This window comes from Dermacentor silvarum, chromosome 2 (genome assembly GCF_013339745.2).
Source record: "Dermacentor silvarum isolate Dsil-2018 chromosome 2, BIME_Dsil_1.4, whole genome shotgun sequence".
NCBI lineage: Eukaryota > Metazoa > Arthropoda > Arachnida > Ixodida > Ixodidae > Dermacentor > Dermacentor silvarum.
The window spans coordinates 5,609,689-5,631,213 of record NC_051155.1 but is presented as its reverse complement, the minus strand read 5'-3'; the positions used below and the strand labels follow the sequence as shown (position 1 = coordinate 5,631,213).

The 21,525-nt window shown below is 44.1% G+C and overlaps 1 protein-coding gene across 1 annotated transcript in view; it reads right to left on the bottom strand.

Annotated features, from left to right (window-relative positions):
• Positions 1–3,025, bottom strand: part of LOC119443215 (dual oxidase-like) — an 89,271-nt gene extending 86,246 nt beyond the window's left edge. Inside the window, 1 exon segment of the mRNA XM_037708374.2 lies at positions 2,818–3,025. Coding sequence (XP_037564302.1) covers positions 2,818–3,025 — 208 coding nt within the window.
• Positions 3,026–21,525: the final 18,500 nt, after the last annotated feature.

The following is a 21,525-nucleotide window of genomic DNA, read 5'->3' as shown; positions in this document are numbered from 1 at the left end:
GGGGCTTTAGGCAAGCTGTCTCATGAAAATGATCAGAACAGAATGGCAGCGACCTTTTCTGCGAGCCAAGTACCATTTAGATTTCTTGAAATAAAAACTGCTGTCGCCTCAGAATGTTTGGTTTATTTCCCCTTGATGAGTCATTGCACAAATTTCTTCATTACCATTCTATGCTGACATCTGCCTTTTCTTTCTGCATCAGATCGCAATATAAACATCACTGCTAACTTGCAGATTCTTATCTGCGATATTTTACCGCACAAAAGGAGGCCGTCCTTTCAGATAGCTTTCATGAGGCCAAGATTTTGCATACCACAATGAAGCCTTCTTATGTATCAAAACTGCTTCAAATATTTCCCGGGCACTCTGCTCACAATATTTTCACGCAATCAAGGCACCCGTAGAAATCTGAGGACATATTCTTGGACAATCACTTCCGGAAATATCACCTTCAGTAAACCTCATTGGCTCTTTAATTAATACTGCTCGAGTCATTCAACTTGCTATGAACTAAATGAGGCGAAAGCAATGGAATTGTCAAAAGTGATCATCCGAGAATAAGTTTCCAGGATGACACTTGCACTAGCTACAATGGATGGCAAGATTACTACCTATCTAGCGCTTGAAAGAAGTGACATGTTCTGTCGGATATTCTTTTGTACAAGTGCCCATCTGATCAAGTAGAAAACTGCTGTGACATACAAGATACTTTTATGCATGCTTTTTCTGGCATATTTTGGTTACACCTTCTTCCTTGCTTCCACACAAAAAGGAGCAACTTGAACTCATGTTGCCTCTTTTTTTAGCGTGGTGTAGAATGATTGCGTGATGAAACTGTGCGGTGGAGATGATTTTTTGGGGCAGTGTAGAATGTTTGTGCAATCAAATTGAGGCAGCGATGATTAGGGCTGGGCATAGTCATTAGTACAAAATCTGTGTCATTAACTAACAAATTGTTTTTGCTGAGCTGGTGATAAGCTTTTTTGAGTGTGTCCACAGTATGCATTTGTTCGAAACAAAAGCTCCCTGTCATGTTGGTTTACAGCCTCTACCATCAAAACTTCAGTGATTGTGGTTATTTTTGCACATGCACTGAAGTACACTGGGGGTGGACAGCTTTCTTTTGACTTCAGTTGTAAGCTAGTACTCGTGCTGTCTGTCTTCATTTTCGTCCTGTGTGTTTCGTACTTTCATGATTTCACAATTTCAAGTCTGCTTTTCGTGAAACTGTTGTCAGGTGAACAGTTTTTAACAAATAGCTATGCTGTGCACACATATCTTAACTTCTTCCATGACCCTACCAAAACCTAATACATGGCCCCTTAAATTGCCATACGCAAAGTCAATTGGGAAGATTTAAATATAAATATTGGCTTCTAGCATTTATCACACATGATGCGATGTCTGCCACCGCCATGCATTGTTTGGAGAGAAAATTATTAGTTCGTCTCGAATCACATATTTCTGATAATTGAAGACGAATATAGTTAAGGTACAATGCTAATTAATATCAGACACAAAGAACAAAATGGACAAGGGCTAATGTACCATAATTATAATGTAAGGCCAGCTAGCCCAACAGTGAGTCCTCCTGTTGGAAAGAATTATCACTAAAACTCGTGGCACGTGGCTTATTATGGACACATGTACAGCAGTGAATTATTTGTACTGCCCAAAGCGTAAAAGTAGCAAAGCTTTGAAGCCAGTGCCGGTATTTTGTAGCAATGCCTTTCCAATGCTAATGCCTTTTTGTGCTTGGTAAATGGTCAGAGCAACGGTCCGCTCACGTTGTCAACGGCATCAGCCGGCTGTGAGCGGTGGATGATAAGACCAGTATAGAGTACATCGCTACAAAATACCTGCCCAGGAATCTATACCAGGGTCACACACGCACTTCTAAGGGCATCGAACACACAGTCTTTCGACATATCGGCGAATTGGGTGCTGCTATACGGGCAGATTCAATGGTCATCAAGTCAGAAGTGGATCAAGTTCACATAGTTCCATGAAACGCCCTCGAAATCTTGAAGGCCTTCTAGTGGCAGTTGCACTCTCTCTAGCAGCATTATCAAATCAACATGAAAAAGAAATATCTGGTACAAAAACATTCCCCAAAAAGTATCAGAGTAAGCTGCAAGTGTCAAGTTAAAGACAATTTATATATGCAATGATGATACTATAAATTATAGCTCTTTCTGTTTTGTTTTTCGTGCAGCTTCATTGTGACAACCTAAAGCACGTGCCACTCGTCCGTAAGGTGAAACTCTTGATAACACTTGAGAAGTGCCAGGTGACCGCATCACAACTCATTCGAGTTCGACAAAGGCTGGCAGTTTCGTTGAGACATGTCCATGTGACACAGTTATTACTACAATTAGGTAAAAACAACAGAGCATCAATGCTTCTTACTTAACTTTCAAGTTCATCAAGGCTGACGGCCCCTTTAAGCCATTGATGGTGTCTCTAAACCTGGTTGCCAGATGCATCTCACTCTTGACACGGTCTGAAGTTCTTTGTTCCACCGGAGACACCATTTTGTAGCGCATGCTCCCTAATGCATATAAAAGAGCGCAACAATTACATAGGTTAATGTAACAAAGTAAAATTTTGACACTTGCACCTAGAAGATGCATCAGCATGTTTACATTGTACCATGCATTCTATGCGAAATACCAATATTTTACAAACTGTATGCGTGTATAAACATACCCTATGTGTTATATGCTGCAAGAAAATCCTTCAAATTAAAAAAAATGTGCACGTACATATTAAATAAATTTTGCAGAGACTGATAGAAATATAAGATATTTTACTTACCTTCTCGGTGTTCTCCTGGAATCAGGCACCATGGACCACCAAAATATCCATTGAAAGTCACCATGTTCTGCACAGCCGCCCTTGCAGGTGCATCAACAGAAACACACAATACATAAGGCTTTGACACATGAATGTCTCCTCTATGAGTCCACTTCACCACCCCTGTGCTGTTTACTTCATTCACAAACTGCTCAAGGAACAGTTGCATTTCTGGGTGCTTTCTACCGAACCAGAGCCCTGCGAGAACCGGGTGCTTAAATCGCAAATGCGGTGGCAGTTCATTAACTATAAATTGCAGGGGCCACACTGACGTCTTCGAAGATTTCCATACAGGGCTCCCATCAGTATTTACTGTCAATGTCAAGTCATCAGGGCAAAGGTTCTGTTCTTCTCTCAGTCTGCTGTAGCATTGGCCTCTAGTAATATCAGCAATTGTTGATGATGGCTGCTGAAGTGCTTCAAGACTTTCATGTAGTTCTTCTTTGGTCCGTTCAATCATAAGACTGAGTTGCGTTGCAAGGTTAAGAATGAAGAAGGACCCTTAATTTTTTAATGACTGGGTTGTTTTGACGCTGCGACAGCTGCTGCACTCTGCAGAATTGCCATGTGTTCGCATGATGCGTTTGCATGGTTCACAGTAAAAGTGATGCTGCACAACATCCTGCATGTCTCTCGCCCAGAGCTTCCGAAAAGTGAATTTGCTCTGAGGCAAGGCATTTGTGTCCACAAGAAAGTTTATTAGCTTTGCTAGGTCGCCCAGTGCTGTCCACGTCAATCCATGCGAAACCGCAAACGACATTACTGCTGCTATTGCGGACACCTTCGTTACATCTGAGTTAGGCAATCTTTCGCCGCCGTACTGCGCAAACCAGGACGGCAACGTGTCATCATCAAATGAATTGTTGGTATCGTATTCGTTGTTACCGTCAGAGCTGTCCCCATTTTCGGAAGTGCCGCTTGCACTTCTTGAGCTGCTCCTCTCGGCGGGTGCTTCATCACTGTGAAGTATGAAGCTGTCGCTGCCGTTGTGGTCCGAAGAAATTTCATTGTTGTCTTCGTCATTTGTCCCACCTTTCGATGTGTCAGGCGAAGCCTCTGTCACGCTTTCCGAATGAGCACTAGAGCCGACGCTCGGAGAATGTGCTCATGATGTTGCCGATGCGATGGCGACGGCGTGGGCCTTTTCATGCCTATACAAAGTAGAGTTGGGCACGTCGAAGTATCCGTCTCCGTCTAAGTATACCTTGCGCCGCTTTTTAGCGGAATTCTCTGTCATCGCTTCCTTTTAGTGCACGCTAAGCTGAGGATAAACACCGAACGAACACGCAGTAAACACCGAACTAACTCACTTTAGTCACTGCTGCGTTCTCTCTGTTAGAGCGTAGTAGATTGGGGGAGTGGGTCCAGCGGCCGCGTTGGCAAGTGCCGAGGGTGATGCACAAAACGTTGAAATTGCAGCGGCGCTGCCATCGCCTTATTCTGAAGCTCCAGCCAATAAAAGGTGGCTCCGGCTGTTTCGGCAGCGCCCATTGGCTGAGGTGAGCTCACGGGCAGAGCTGTCGTCTGCTGGACGCACCATCGTTGTTGCGCCGCTTGCATCGTTGCCGTCGCTCTTTCTCCATTTCGTTGACCACAGGTAGTTGGGGAATAAAATCACTGTTTGCGCCACCGAGTAACAAACCAGATGCAGCAAAGCGAAACGAATGTCAAAGCTCCACGCAGTAATTGCGGTAGGATCTCCGACGCGACAAGCGTCCGGCCGGCGCGCGGCGCCTCTACTGTTAGAGCGTAGTAGATTGGGGGAGTGGGTCCAGCGGCCGCGTTGGCAAGTGCCGAGGGTGATTTTGGCAACAGAGGCAGCGCAAGGAACATACGTCTGACATTTTTCTGCTTGACTTCCCAGGCGTGTCCAGATCAAGCTGTTACTGAAGATAAGCACAGCGTGGCCACAACGCAAGTGGGTACAGCCGCACTGTCCGGTCATTGGCTGTTTTTTGCTGGACCTTGCTGGGTCACGTGGACCTTGTCGTCACTACTGAGCTTGGGTTAAAAGAACGCCGGGCATCGACAACACACCATTTGGCAACAGAGGCAGCGCAAGGAACATACGTCTGACATTTTTCTGCTTGACTTCCCAGGTTTTAAACTTTATTTGATAGTGCAAGTTTTTCGAATTGTTTGCACCCTGCCTCTGTTGCCAAACCACTGTTACTTTTCCTTTTTTTTAGCGTAGTGAATCTTGTCAAACTGTGACTGCTTTTTCACTATGTCAACTGAATTATCAAATCTAGGGCGCGATCTGCGCAAAGAAATAAGAGAGCTCGAAAGTAGTCTTGAGTTCATTAACAAAGCGTTCGAAACACTGAGGCAGGAGTGCGCTGAGGTGAAAACGGAAAACGTGGCACTCAAAGCATCACAACAGGTGCTTACGCAAGAAGTCGAAACCCTAAAGAAGCAACTGCATGAAACGTCTCTCAAGGTCACTGCTCAAGACCAATATTCTAGAAACAAAAATGTCGAAATCAAAGGAATTTCGCATGGGCAGACTGAAAACCTTATTGATGTGTTAGGCAAAGTCGGTGATGCACTGGGTGAACCGATTAAGGAGCAAGACATCGAGATTTGCCATCGCGTCGCTACGCGAAAAGCCGACACAGAGCAGAGCATTGTGGTTGTTTTCAACCAACGTGCAAAGCGTGACAAAGTTATTGAAAAGGCACGGAAGGCTAGAATCAATTCTAAAGACTTGGGTTTTGACAAGAGGCAAGCAATATTTCTAAATGAGCATCTCTGTCCGCAGCTAAAGAAACTTCTTGGTGTGACCATTGCTAAGAATAGGGAACTAAACTGGCGTTTTGTTTGGGTAAGGGGTGGTAAAATATGTGCACGGAAAACGGAAACATGTAACGTAATCCGGATTGGCTGTGAGGCAGATGTCGAAAAGATGCGCGAGTAGGTTCGTTCGCCTAAGGATTGTTTGATCAGACCCCTTATCTTATTTGCACCATGGCAATGATTGCACCAAAAGACGTCACCAAACCAAGTTCACATGAATATCTTTCATTTTTTCATTGTAACGCGCAGTCGGCTAGGCATAAACACGACGAGTTGACTGCGCTTCTCGGTGATTTCCCATTTGAGTTTGACAATGTCACAATTACGGAAACATGGTATAGAACAAATGAGGAGGTATTTCGTATGCCCGGTTTTCAAACTTTCTTTTTGAATCGTTCTGATAGGTGTGGTGGGGGTGTATTACAGCTTGTATCTGAAAAAATTTCTTGTAGCATGCTTCCAAGTTACTCTGCAATGACACTAGACTATGAAGTGCTAAGTCTGGAATCGCACAGGTGTGTTTTCACTGTTGTGTATCGTCCCCCTGGTGGTGACATTGAGAGTTTTTTCACATTTTTGGAAGGGTTGTTGTGTTTTGTGTGTACAAATGACCTACGACTTGTCATCGGCGGTGATTTGAATATTAACCTTTTACTAAGTACGCCGAAGTCACGCAGACTGCGCATTATCCTCGATTCATTCGGCTGCAGAAACGTAATTACAGCACCCACACGCACTTGTGCTAACTCCGAGAGCTTGCTTGACTTGTTTATCACAAATAGCGCAGATGGTTGTGTACAGTCGGGTGTAATTGCAGGAAACATAGGTGACCATTCGCCAGTATACATATTCTGTAAAGTGAATCATGCGTCTAGGAGCTCGCATCATTCTGAGTCATTTCTGGTTCAAGTTATTAATCTGAAGACTCTAAAATCATTTCGTACAGAAATCGAAAAAATAAATTTCAGCTCTGTGCTTGATTGCACAGAAGCAGATGAAGCTTACAACATATTCATGCGTACACTTCTGAACATTTACGAATACTGTTTTCCGTGTAAAGAAGTCAAAAGGTCGAAACAAATTAGGAAGCCATGGCTTACAGATGAATGCCTCAGAATGATCCGCGAAAAAAATATGCTGTATGCAAAGTTTGTGAAGACTCGAGAATCCGCGGACTTCACTTCTTTTAAAAAGTACCGAAACTTTGTGAATAAATTTCTGAGGAACGCTAAGAACAAACATTTTCAACATGTCTTTAATAGAGCGGGAACTCGGCGCGATGTCGTGTGGCGCGAAATAAATAAACTACTACTACCTGAATCTCGTAAACAGCAGGAGTTAGAGCTAATAGTTGATAATAAAGCAATTAATGGTGAAGAATTAGCTGACAAGTTTAACAAACACTTCACGTCATTAATCTCAAGCACGCATGATGTAAACGTGACTTCCTTTCTAAAAGAACCAAACAGCCACACTGCCTTTTTCAAACCTACAACACCAGAAGAGGTATACTTGGCATTTACGTCGTTAAAGAACAGCACATCGCGCGATATAAATGGACTTGAGATTAGGCCCATTAAATTTGTGTTAGACCTTTTGTTGCAAGCGCTTACTCACATTTTTAATCTTTGCTTATCCAGTGGCGTCTTTCCTTAGAAAATGCAGCACGCAAAAGTGATCGTTTTATTTAAGTCCGGAAACAAGAATGAGTTAACAAATTATAGGCCAGTATCTGTACTTCCTGTGATTTCGAAGGGCCTAGAAAAAATTATTTGCAAGAGGATTACGTCATTTTGTGATAAGCACAGTATCTTATCAGATATGCAGTTTGGTTTCCGGCATGGGATGTCTACAGAGCTTGCTCTGCTAACGCAAAAAGAAATAATCCTAAATAATTTCGAGAGTAAATTGTTAACACTAGGCATTTTCATAGATTTTTCCAAAGCCTTCGACTCTATTAACTACGAAACCCTATTTGTAAAATTACAACATTACGGCTTTCGTGGGATCCCCCTTAAACTTTTGCAATCATATCTTCAACACAGAAAACAGTGCGTCGCTATTGGATCGAAACATTCATCACTAAGAACATTAACACAAGGTGTTCCCCAGGGAAGTGTACTTGGACCTATTTTATTTAATCTTTATATTAATGATATCACAAATATCAGTAAAGATGCACAGTTCGTAATCTACGCCGATGATACTAGCCTTTTTTTCGTTCATTTGACATTGTACATCTTATAGCTTTAGCAAACACGACTCTAAACTTATTACAAAAGTGGAGTAACTCAAATTCCTTAGCGATTAATACGAATAAAACTAAGGCTATACTGTTTACACCTCCGCAAAAGCACGTAATCTGTAACTCTGCTCTTTATCTCGGCGTAGAAAGGATAGAACTAGTAGATAATGTAAAAACGTTAGGAGTGATTTTTGACAAACATTTAATTTGGGATGCACACGTAGAACGTATTATGTCCAGCCTGGCAAGAACATGTGGTATAATTTGCCGATTACGACACATGCTGCCTTCTAAAATAAAGCTGTTGTTATATAACAGTATTTTCGTTCCACATGTTAACTATTGTAATCTAGTGTGGGGTACGACATCGCAAGCAAACATTCATAGTTTAAAAGCACTACAAAAGAAAGCCGCCCGGCATATTATTAATGCTCCATTTGATGCACATACATTCGAAATATTTCGCGCTCTTAATGTGTTACCTATTGAATACTTTTATGAATATAACCTTGTCTTGAAAATTAAAAAATATTTTTGGTCTAACAATACGGTTTTCAGAAATTTGTGCAATCTAACGGAATCAACGGTAGTGTTGTATGAATTTAGAACCCGGAATCAGTGGGTATTGCCTTTCTCAAGAACCAATTATGGTTTGAAGCGATTGCAGAACCAAGTGCCAAGAATACTAAACTTGTTATATGCTTCTCATACTGAGCTGAACACGATTACAAGAAATACATTGAAAACAAATTTAATAAATAATGGTAAAGTTTTATAAAAACCACATTTGCAATCTTGTTTACAATGTCTCGAACCTTTCTATATTCCCTTTTGTTCCGCTTATTTTTTGTGTGTGTACCACTGGATAATGCCGATATTTCACAATAAAACCTGTATAGCGTAAATCTTAGCGTGTATCTACATTTGTGCATAAAGAGCCTTACATATGTGCGAGTAAATTATACTTCTTGAATATTGATGTTTGTATATGTATAGATGTGAATATGTTTTGAACTTCTGTAACCCATTTTTGTATTTATATATGCTGTAACTGATGCCAAGGAAAGGGGAAGGAATCCCGTCAAGCTGCTTTTATGCAGCTTTTTGTTCCTTGCCCTGCATTTTTTTCTCTTTGTCTCTTTTTTCTTCTTTGTAAGAAAGGGAGGAAAAATGCGAAAATAAAGTTGAAAGTTGAGAGGGCCTGAGCGATCGGCGGGCACCCATCTTCTATTCCTTTCGGAACGGGGCAGTCTGTGGCTATTCAGAAATGTTTTCAGTTTTGTTCGGCATATTAATGCATCTTTTTCGCGACACGTCACTTTGACGTGGTGAGTTTTCGCGGTTTTGTGAGGTCGCGTGACAGACAGGCGAAGTGGACGTAGCCAGAAAACATTGGACCAATAGCAGAGGGCTAATGGTGAAACGGCGTCGAATCAGGAATGATTATTTTTCTTTTGTGCGGTTTAATCGTGCATAATTAGTGTGTACACAATATATCAGATGGGAGCTATCGCGGTTTTCGCGATGTCGCGTGACAGACAGGCGAAGTTGGGAGTGGCCCGAAAATGTTTTGACCAATCGTGGAGGCTGATTCCAGAAATTGGAATCAAAACAGTTTGGAATCATTTTACGTTATAGCTACCCAGAATAGATACATTGAGACCATTTTCTTTGTGCATTCGAGTGAACAGTGTCGGCAAACAAAACTGAGTATTTGGTCGCCGTAGTTCGTTCTGCTCGTGTTAACTAGAGTGTACTAGACAATGGTCGAGTGGGCCGAGCGGCGCTCTGCCGCTGAGGCGCCGCGTGTGGACAAAATAGTGCGAGGGCGCTGCGAGCGAACTGGATTGGGGCGGAGACGCGCTCCGCGGCATATTCAACGCACTTTCGCTGCGGGCGCCGAGGCCGATTGCGCATAGTACGCTCTTAAAATAGTGCTTCATTTCAACTGCAAATATATGTTTACACCATCTTGCCAAACATATATATTTGAGGCATGGATTATACAACGCGTCGTCTTCAGTTTTGTTGTCGTTGTCAAGCGCGTCGTCTGCTAGCGAGCGCGCGTTCGCTACGCGGACGCTGGCGGCGCCCAGTTTTTCTCGCAGAACGTCTGTGTAGTACATTTGTTTTTATGTTTTAGTTGCTTTGGTGCGCTCATGACTCTTGACGGCGGGTACCAAAGGTAGTTTCAGTCAAGTGAACCATTGTTGTTAACACTGTCTTCTAAAAGCAACTGGCATCTCTGCAACATGAAGCTACGTACGAAAATTTTATTATTGGTAGCGTGTCATTTTACGCGCGCTTCTTGTCGGTGGATATTGATCAGGAACACTGATCGAAGACAACAATATTAAAGTGAAATAAACCAGGTTTATTAGCTGCGTGGCGCGAAGAATGACCGATGTATTTCTACGTAATTAAATCAAAGGGTACATTGAGAATGGTACAAATGGTACAGTGAGAACTCCCGACCGTGCACGTTTGCATACGAAACACACGTATTAGTGAATACTGCACATGAAACTCTCATTCGCAGAAATAATATTCATAGCAGGCAATTAAAACTATATATATATATATATATATATGTGTGTGTGTGTGTGTGTGTGTGTGTGTGTGTGTGTGTGTGTGTGTGTGTGTGTGTGAAAGTGTTATTGATATGCTGTACGACGCCGACGATGCAAGTGCGGACTGTTATTCCGAATGATTGTGCTGCCGGAGAGTTGTGGCTGTTGCGCAGAGGCGCAGTTCCTGAGAAAATTAACGCAGGGGTGTTAATAAGTCCGGCTAATAAGCTGCTAATAAGCCCTGATAATAAGTGTAATAAGCTGTCATTTAATATAAATGCCCCGTTTTGGGGCAGCCTGTAAATCTGCCAACTTGATTCAGGCAAGGAAAACTGTTTTTTTGACAGTCTCACCATCTTTGCAACCCATTAAAACTGGGTGCCCATGTGGTACCACACTTATCTTCTTGAGCGAACGCAGCAGATCTACACATATCTGTACGTGTATGTGAGGTATGCCGTTTCTCTAATTGCTTCATTATTGTCGTTATGATAGTGCGTCGAATAACTGAAAGCAGCCGTTTATAATATACAAGCTGCTTAGTTGAGCGGACAGACATTTGGGAATAGCATTACATTTATGTATGAAATATAGGATAAGCGTAAGATGTTTTTTTCTCGGAAATCAGACTCGAGAATAATTTATTTTGTTTACATTCCTAGCAAAAAGACGAAGAACGCAACCACCTGTCTTTTTTTTTTAGTTCGACCAAATTTGTGGGTTTTACGTGGCAAAACCACGATATGAGTATGAGGCACCCGGTTTAGATTTCCCCACCTGGGGCTTTTTAACGTGCACCTAAATAGAAGTACACGAGTCTTTTCCATTTCTTCCCATCGAATTCCGCGACGGATTGAACCCGCGAGCTCCAGTTTAGCAACGCAACGCCGTATATCCACTATACCGGGTGTTCGAAATTAAGGTTTAGGGGATTTTTAAAAATCTCCTGTGGCAGTTAGCACAATTCTCATTGATGAGCTGGGTTATTCGAAGAGGCGGACATTAGTAGCACGAGAATCGAAACACCTATTCAACTTATTAACAAAATTGATTAATGAACTTCTTAGTTAATTACTTTACGACACATATTGCAATTTACGAATTGTAGCCGGTGAGGTTGCAAAACGCATCCACTTGAAATGAATTTCCAGAATGACACCAGAATGACACCGACCGCGATAAATGACCACGTACCCATTACTCCGCATTCTGTTACGCGAGTAAGGCGGAAACTTGAATAGAATGTTGTGCTGCAGTTTTTTTTTTCTTTTTTTTTCAATAACGATGCTTCCCGTAAATCTGAGTACCCGCCGCCGGGGCTCAGTTAGCTGAGGCGTTGCGCTGCTGAGGACGAGTTCGCGGAATCGAATCCCGGCCGCGGCGGCCGCATTTCGATGGAGGCGAAATGCAAGAAGCCCGTGTGCTTGCGTTGTAGTGGACGTTAATGAACACCAGGTGGTCAAAATTAATCCGGAGCCCTGCACTAAGGCGTGCCTTATAATCATAACTGGTTTTGGCACGTAAAAACCCCCCAAAGAAGAACGAAATCTGAGTACAAGGTGCCGGATGGGGCAGATATGCTTTACTTGTTTGAAGCGGCAAGCAGGAAGGTTACATATGTTTCTCCGTTTGCGTTCCGCAAGACCTACTGATGGAAAACTATATGCGCAACAATACACACGAGATATACATGCTGCTTGAAGAACGAGAAAAATATTTGTTCTCCAAAGGGAACCGTACAATAACATAGTAGAATGAAAGCCGACACTGCGGCCGCAATGCACGCGCAATCATCGAGCGGCATTAGAAAATAATAAAAAAATAAATAAATAAAAGAAAAGGAATTTATTCTTAAGGCCTAGCTACATGTCATATGTAATTATGAACGCCATTTGATTGGTTTGAACGCAAATACCAGCGCGCGAAATTGTACGAATGACCCTGCCGAGCTGTATCGCCAGCAGTTTCCAGCGGCGCGACCTTGATGCGGCCCAATCCACTTCGACCGCAGCGCCGCCCCAGTATTTTTCCACGTCGGGCGCCTCACTGCAAAGCATGCGCCGCCCCAGCCGCTTGTCCGACTCGACCATATTCTAGTACACTCTAGTGTTAATATTCGAAGGATCTAGTTGACTAAACTTTTAAAAAGAATTATGCTGCTGTAAGGATGCCAGATGTGTTAATGTGTCATCATTCTTAATTTTTCCAATTCTATATAAGCGACAAAGCTGATATCTGTACAATGTTTCAATTTTTATAGCTCTAAGTATTGAAAACAAAGGAGCGGTGTGGCAGAGATATGGTGCCTGGGAGACGAGGCGTGTTGCTCTTTTTTGCAATACTGTCAATTTGTGCATGTTCTCCGCTGAAGTTGTTCCTCAGACAAGAATTCCGTACAGAACTAAAGAAAAAAACATTGAATTATATAAAACCATATTAACGAATGTAGGAAGATAATTACAATGGTGACGCATAGTAGCAATTGCTCTAGACAATTTACTAACTGATTTACTTGAGAATCTCATGACATTGTTTCAGAGCAATATACGCCAATTGATTTCAAAGACAGTATTATTTCTATTTCAGTATTGTTGAAATTATTAGGAGGACGTTGAAACTGTTTGTTACTGTGGGTAAAACAGCATTGCCTTTATATTTTCTGCGTTAATGTTAAGGTAATTGTTTGTCACGCACGTGTGAGGGGCGACAAACTGTACCCCCGGTCTGCACACCCTGTCAAGCCTGATTAATGGCTCTTTGTCTGTACCCACCAATTGTCACTGATTCTCATTGATGCTAAAATAAAATGATTGGTTGAGTGATTGATTGATTGACTATGTATATTTGCAAGCCTTTCATTGGCTCGATTGGACATTTCAGAACCTGAGTCACCATCACAGAACAGGCTGCTGTCGTCTGGGCAAATTACGCACTTTGCAGAGACCCTGAACCACTTTTTATCGAAGTGGAGAAAGACATTTGAGGTGAAAATAGGCTATTTCCGAAATACTTTGCCGCCAAAGGTACTTCATTAATGCGTTCAGCAGAAGTGGTGTTATTGGCAATCAAACACAGCCTCTGCCGTGTTCCCCCTTCCTTCAATGCCCTGGACTGCGAAGGCTACGGTGGAGTGGGGCGGGGCCTTGGAAACGTCACCGTGGCGCGCAGTTCACATTTTTTTTTGGCTGTAAACGTAGACGCCACGACTCCCGATTTTGGTGCCTACGACGCGCTACACGTAAGCCCAACAAAGTTGTCCTCAGCGAACCGCAGTGCGCTTAGACAGTGGAGGCCGCGGTGTAACCGACCGCAGCGACCAAATGTAGCCGCTTATTGGAATGTGCTTTGTTACGTAATAAATCACACAGAAGAGAGTGAGGATCATGGCCTTTGTTGAAAGGAGAGTGTTTTGAGAAAGGTGACTTCGCGCTACGCTTGCGAGCTCCACGCACCGCGCACAACAGCAAAATTTGGCTGAGATGTTCACACAGCATACGCTGCTGTGAACATCGTGAAAAAAAAACGTAAGGAAAAAGCGGGAAAAAAATGTAAAAAAGAAGTGGAGCAATAATAGGGTACAATATGTGTAATGCAATGAAGCCTCTCGGACATTGTTAGTACAAGAGTTGCGTAGATCATTATACAATGATACATGGAACTTCAAATGCAATTAAAACATGTTGTGAATAATCGCGTATTAAATACTCAGTACGAAAAATATTTGAGTTAACGTCAAACGGTGTAAAGTTATATTTTTAAAAGAAAAGGCGAATGCTCTAGAATATAAGGTCAACAAGAACTATGTCACAATTGAGTCTCGATTAGCATGAAATGACATATAGCATAAATTGTCATAGAATTCAGCGTTTAAGTATTTAGGCAATATGTACACCCGCGAGCAAAAGTATACGGACGTATACGGACCACAGGGTCGCCGAAAAACAGAATTTCTTCATAATTAACAAGCATAAACTGGAATTAATGGGTAGTTGGCAATGCCAAGTTCGGACTGCAGTCCTCAATTTCAAGTTGCGTTCGCAGGCCGAGGAAAAATCGGCTTCATCGCGCAACCCCTGGTTCGTATACTTTTGCTCACGGGTGCGAAACCATAGTTAGAACCCGATTGGCAGTGTCAGTTATTTTTAGAATGTTATCGTACGAGAAAAACGGGGATGTATCGTCTGCATACATAATGAGTTTTGCCTCGTTGGTGATATTAGTAATGTCTTTGACGTAAATATTAAAGAGCAGAGGTCCCAATAAACTGCCTTGTGGGACGCCATTTTTGATTTTCAGGACTTCAGACGGTTCAGGGCCCCTTTAATGTATAAAATGAAACGATACGGACCCAGTAGCGTCTCTGTGGGACGCCTGTTTTTACAGATTTCAACTCAGAATGGTTCCCGCCTATATCTACGAACTGAGACCTGTGTTGAAGGCAAGACTTAATAAGAGAATGAGCTCTGCCTCGAATGCCAAGACAATCGAGTTTTTTTTTAAGTAAAACGTTGGGACTGATCAGGTAGGTAGGGACTGATCAGGTAGGATCGGGTAGGTAGGAAGGCTTTCGAAAAATCAAAAATTCCAAGGAACATTTTCTTTTCCTCACATTTTTGTGATATACTTCCTTTTGCGTCAGCAGAGCTAATTCAGTCAGCCTATATTTACGAAAACCAAACTGTGCAGGACGTATGATATTAAACTGATCAGTAAATTAACAAAGGCACGTTAAAATCACCTTCTCTAAGCCTTTCGGAAAGACGGGCAGCACTGATACAGGGCGGTAGTTTGAAATATCATTCTTATTGCCTTTTTTTGAATATTACTGTGACATTAGCCGTCTGCATGCTACGTGGGAAAACGCCTGAAGATAAACACAGATTAAAAATGTACTCTAAACAAGATGCAGTTGTATCAATAACGAATTTTACCGGCGCTATTTGAATACCGAATGCATCAATAGCTTCACTGTTACTTAAGGACAAGAATGAAAACATAACTTCCTACTTTGTGACCCCCCTGAGGAAAATTGACAATTAGGCGAGTTCACATACGAGAGGTCGATCTCATCTGATACCTGACCAAGGGACAGAAAGAATTCGTTCAAAGTTCAATGCCATCTTTTAGAAGCGTAGTCGTTTTTTCAAGCATGGCCCCAGTTATCGACGCGAATGTCCTCCAAAATTTATCAGGGCGTCTTGCTGATGAGTTCGACAGATTAACGTGATAATGTTTCTTAGCAACCCTTCATTGTTTCGTGACGTAGTTTCTGTATTGCTTAAATGCTTTTAATGCTTGCGGCGATTTACTATGCATGAGTGAGCTGTACAACCTATCTCTTTTATCAGCTTAAGCAGGTGCTTATCTACAAATGGCTTGCGACATTTCTAAGCGAAGCTTCATAGGCTCACAAGTGTCCGGGGTGGTGGTGACGGTGTCCCGCTGAAAAGTGGGCCGATCCTGAGGAAAGTGCAGAAAGGGTCCAAGCTCAACGGAACATACCAGGGACAAAAAGTGGAGAAACAGCGAGAGAGAAAGAAAGAAAGAGAGAGAGGGAAAGAAAGAAAATCGCCACGAAGGTCATAGAAAGAGAGAGAGAAAGGAAGAGAGAAATAAAGAAAGAAAAAGAGAGAAAGAAATTCACCACAAAGGTAAGAGAAAGAGAGAAGGAAAGAAAGAAAAAGAAACAGAGAGAGAGAAAGAGAGAAATAAATAAATAAAGAGAGAGAAAGAAAGATAGATAGAAAGAAAGATAGACATAGAGAGAGAAAGAAAATCACCACGAAGGTCAGATACACACACGACAAGCTTCGCTTACCCCCATTTTCTTGACAGGGGAAGAGCTGGTAATTTTTGGTGGGCTTGAACGTTTTCACCGGAAAACATGCATAGTATATTTCCATAAATGTTTGCATTAACAAGTTATAAGTCTCATCGGCGTTTTTTTTTTCCTTATACACATCATCCCAAGAAGCACTGGGTAGACAATCTCGGAAAGCAGACGACGTACTAGTAATTATGAGCCTATAGGAAAACGTTTGATGCGGTTGTCTTTTTTTAAACAGCAGCGGCAATCAATATGAACACAGGTAAGTTATCACTGATTGCATATACTAAAACACCAGGTTTTACAGAAGAGATTTCCAAGTTAGTTATGAACAAGTCCAATGCATGTCACATGTTGCCGTAATCCGCGTAGGCTATACGTAATAACGTTTTGACAAAGATGGGTATCTAAGAGAGATTCCAATTCTAGTTTCATGCTATTCTGAGCAATCATATTTATATTTAGGTCACTTCCAAGAACCATTTGACAATTGCTGACGTCAACGAATTCTAACAGTGAATCAAAATATGATAAAAGCATCAAATAATTTCGTCATGGAGGCCGGTAGCAACCAGTGAGCATTAAATTACTGCATTTAACAACAACAGTGCCATACTGCTAATTAGTGCAACAGAATTCAGAGAGAAGCTCAGAGTCAATAAATTTGAAACAAGAATTGAAACACCTCCGCCACGTTGATCACGGCGGTTCATGTAAAAAGATTTGCAACCAGGAAAATTATAGACATCATCTTTCGAAACATGTTTCCGAAAGCATGACAACACGAAATTGGCATTCCATTCTGCCAAAAAAAAATTGTTGAGTTCGTCCCTGTTGTTTCTGCCAGATCAAAGGTTGACTGAAATTTATACAACTGCAGAAAGTCGAACCGTTGCTTCGGATGATTGTATCTAAGTCGGAGAAATTTACTCGGTCCATGAAAAACAACACACATGAATAAACAGGTTAGCTATACAATTCAACTGCTGCACAGTTTATCGAGGTCAGCCGTGCAGCGAATGACAGCCGCATTCTTTTTCTTTCTAGCTTCCCGTTCGCATGCCACGCGAAGCGATCATCATTTGCCTCCCGCGGCGCAGCAGCTGTCGGTTCTGTGCGGTCATGTTTTCACAGATTGAAATATCTGAGCTCATGTTTCTTAAAACTTTGCGCTTTTCAATCCATCTGTCTCGCAGTGACAGCTGTGAAAATCGCACGATGATTCCAGGTACTTTGCCTTGTCTGGAAGGCAACCTATGTACGGCCTCGACGTCACTCGCGGTCAGCTAGCTCAATGATTTTGCCACTCCATGTGGCTTTATTAGGAGTTTATTATTGTCAGTTACCGGTGTTCCATACATTTCAACATTCAACTTCCTGCTGCGCCATTCCAGGTCGTTTATTGAGGCTCTGAGTTGGTGAATATCGCTTGGGATTGCATCGTCCTCGAGTTTAGATACTTTTTTCTTCAAGCTGGCTAGTTACTTTTAATGGGCAACTTGACGACTCAGTATTTCATCGTATTTTTGAGACATTAGCTGAATTGAAGCGTTGACTTCTACCTGCTGCGGCAAGCTAGCAATCATGTCTAGTTTGCGAGTTATCTGTCCCAAAAAGTTATGCGTCGCTCTGCTATCGCAAACACCAGAGACCAGCGTAGCTGGGGGAAGCCTAGTAAAGTAGTGGCAAACCACACACTTAGTCTAACTTTTGCTTGGCTTCCCCCATCTCGGCTGGTCTATGGTGTTTGCACAGCCGAGATGAACAGTGTTTGTGACGTCAGTGCAGGCAAGAAACCTTGAAGACGACGACGCAGCACTTTGAGTGTTGAATCGGGCTGGATGAAAGTTCAAAAAGAACGTTGGTGCATACGATGTGTCGCGAAGCACCAGGAGACCACGCTGGGCAAAATTATGTGACCAGGTTATCGGAGGTATATTTATTGGTATATTCAATAAATTGGATATACCATCTGGGCCAGTGGCGGAGCATTTTTTTCCTTTTTGTAGTAAAGATATTGCTCCACACTCAGGAATTTTGATAGCGTCTATGTGCGTCAATTCTTTAATGCGCATGAAACCTGTCATTTTCTCCACTGGGTAGAAAACGCTGACTGAATATATTCATTAAACCGTTCTGCTTTACCTTCTGTATTTTCATGGTAACATACAGACAGACAGACAGATAAAGAACTTTAATGAAGGTCCTGAGAAGCTCCGTTGCCCCCTTTCAGGGAGGCGACGAAGCCGCGGGCCGCGCCCACGTCGGGACGGGGAGACCAAGCTCCAGCACCACATCGTGGGCTCTCTGGACAGCCCAAAATTGGCGTGACTGGTCGGAGCTCCGAAGAGCAGAGCTCCACTCCTCTGCAGTGCATCGATGCGGGCCCCTCTGTAACGAGGGGCATGCTCAGAGCATGTGGTCTGAAGTACTACGTTGTCCGCAGCTAGGGCAGTCTGGACTAAAGCAGTATGGATTGATGTGGTGAAAAAATTTGTCGCAGTTTCACCTGAAAGGCGAAGCATCAATTGCGATAGCAAATTTGTAGAGAGCTATACGGAGTAATGATAGTAGCTTTATCAGCTGTATAAACTTGGACATGCAGCAGCACCGGCAACACGCAGAACTGTTGTCGACGCCGTCGGCGTTTTGCCCGCGTTCGCACAAAATGCGTGCGGCGTTGGTGAGTGTTGCCGGAGCCTCTGATATAAACAGGCACTTGGTGCCGCAGCTAAACGCGCCCACGGCCTTTCGTGCGTCAGAAGAAGGCGCGTTTGCTCTACATATATGGTGATTGTAAAGGAGGAAAGAGACGCCTACTTCTGCAGCCCTTAAGCGAGCACGGCGCAGAACGCGCGTTTGTTCTCCGCCGTGCGTTCACTCCCCGTGAAAGCGCGCGTCCCTCGCGCCCTTTCACTCGCACATACAGCGTTCGGCGGTGCCCGGCGATGATTTCATCTCCATTGACGTCATACGGAACCTCACGGCGACGGCGACGGCGACGCCGACGGCAGAAATCTGCTTTGGAGTGTCCATATAATTGCTATCGCAATAATAAATTCAGGTTGGGATATGATTCCGTCCGAAGCATGCGTAGTGTGACCGCTTGAGGTCTGGTTAGTGTGCTCTGTGGGGGAGGGTATAGTCTCCTACCAAGGTAGTAGTGTTTTGTAACCTCGTTGAAGGTGAACAGAGTGTCACGGAATTCGACGAGCCTAGAATCGACGGAGCCTCGACTCGCAGTGGCGTCAGCGCGGAGGGTTAGTTCGCGCGCTTGGACGTGTGCGATGTCATTGAGGTTGGGGAGGGAGTCGAGTTGGGGTTCGAGATGTGCCGGGAACCACGTGATTGTATGTGGCTGGATGACTTTGCTTTTGAGAATTCGATGAGCTTCCTCGGCGATGGTACCAGGGGCAAATACCAGAACCGCCGCCCTCGAGTCAGTAAATATTTCAGCTCTCTCATCGTCGAGAAGTGCCAGAGCGATCGCAGCCTGCTCTGCCCTAGCCGGGGTGCTGTCTCTGATGGAGTCCGCACAAGTGACGTGTCCGTCGTGATTGACTACCGTTGCGACGAAGTCCGATGTGTGCTCGTACTGGGCCGCATCAACGAAAGTGACCGTGTGAGGCGAGGCTTTTATCCTGCGGAGCAATGCCACAGCCCTAGCTGTGGTCTTGCTCTGCGCCTGGTCGCATTGTGTTGTGGATGCACGTTTTTTGGGAAAAGGAGCAATCATAATGTTGTCCCGTAGGTAATCTGACATTTCACATAATAACAATTGACATAATTATAAGAAAATCTACAATATGTTACCGGTAGCAATGGAACGCTCATGGTAACATATTGTCAATTTTCTCTGGAACCACGACTCTAGATCGCTTTTTGTTTTGTACGCACTTCTACATTTCCTCCGGATTAGTTTTGAGCTTCTCTTGATGATTGTAAAGGTACGCATTACGCGCCTACTTGCGGAATGAGGAATGCGGATTCCGCATTTCTTTTACGACCGTTTTACTTCATTCCTAATTCATTCTTAATTGCAAAGCTGGCACGGGTGATCTGCAATAAGATCGAAAAGTCCGCCGTATCTGCTTTACTAGCATTGGTCTTTCCTTTGTCATCCACGGCTCATCCTTTCGACACGCACATACAACCACACTCGAAGGAACAAAACTTTGGGTGAAGGCCAATGCTACTGTTTTGAAAAGGCTCCACAACGCGTCGATGTCTGAGCAGGAACTAAGGAATTGAAATGGAGGATAAAACGCCTGCAGCTCTCCACCTGGCTGGTGAAACGTCATCAGCCTTTTGATGATGATGACGATAAAAATGTATTTATTATAGGATGGCTCGAAGGCCTATTATGTGGAATAGGAAGGGGAGAGGGAAGGAGAAATTAGAGCCGTCCTAGAAGCTGCGTGTCCTTGGCGAAACCCTAGAGCGAGTCCAGAATGGCCCTGTCGGAATAGTAGTAAGTGGTTCATGTGGAAAGGGAAATGTTGACGCTATCTTCTGCAGCCCTTGAGGGAGCACGGCTCAGCGCCAAGGGGAAGGGGTAAGTGGGGGAGAAAGGAGGATAGGGTGGAGTCGCCATGGCTGGGCGAAGCAAAACCGGCAGGCTGTGGCGGCACGTATCAGGCCGGGATGGAAGGCCTTAGTGTGCTGCAGAGACTGCAGGGGGTGTTGTTCCGGGCCTGTTAGGCCCGGGGTGGGATGGGAGGCCGCGAGGCCGTCCCGCTTGCAGAAATGATGTCTTAGAGGCGTGCGGAGAGCCCTGACGAGTCAAGGTACTCCATGACGCCTCGAAGTGCAGGAAGGTGGTGTCGGCCGGGGAAGAGGAGGTCTTCCTCCTCGCCAGAGGGGAGGCCCAGGCGGCGGAACTCCTGCAGGAGTGGGCCCCGCTGCTGGAGGTACGCCGGGCAGGCCAGCAGGAGATGCTCGATGGTCTCCGGCTCCCCGCAGGAAGAGCAGGCCGGGGACGCCGCTCGTCCTAGTCGGTGGCTGCGTGCTGCCGTCCAGCTGCAGCCGATGCGGAGCCGGAGAAGGAGCGAGGTCTCCCTGCGAGCCAGGCCTCGCTGGGGGAGTGGACGTGGGGGGCATCCCAGTGCCACCCGTTTGTCTGGGTGGTGGGTCGCCAGGTGTCGCCGCAGCCTCAGTCCTGTGAAGTCGCCCTCCGTCACGGCCCGACTGAGGAGCACAGTGATGTGGTGGGCGTCCTTGGCCAGGGTGTC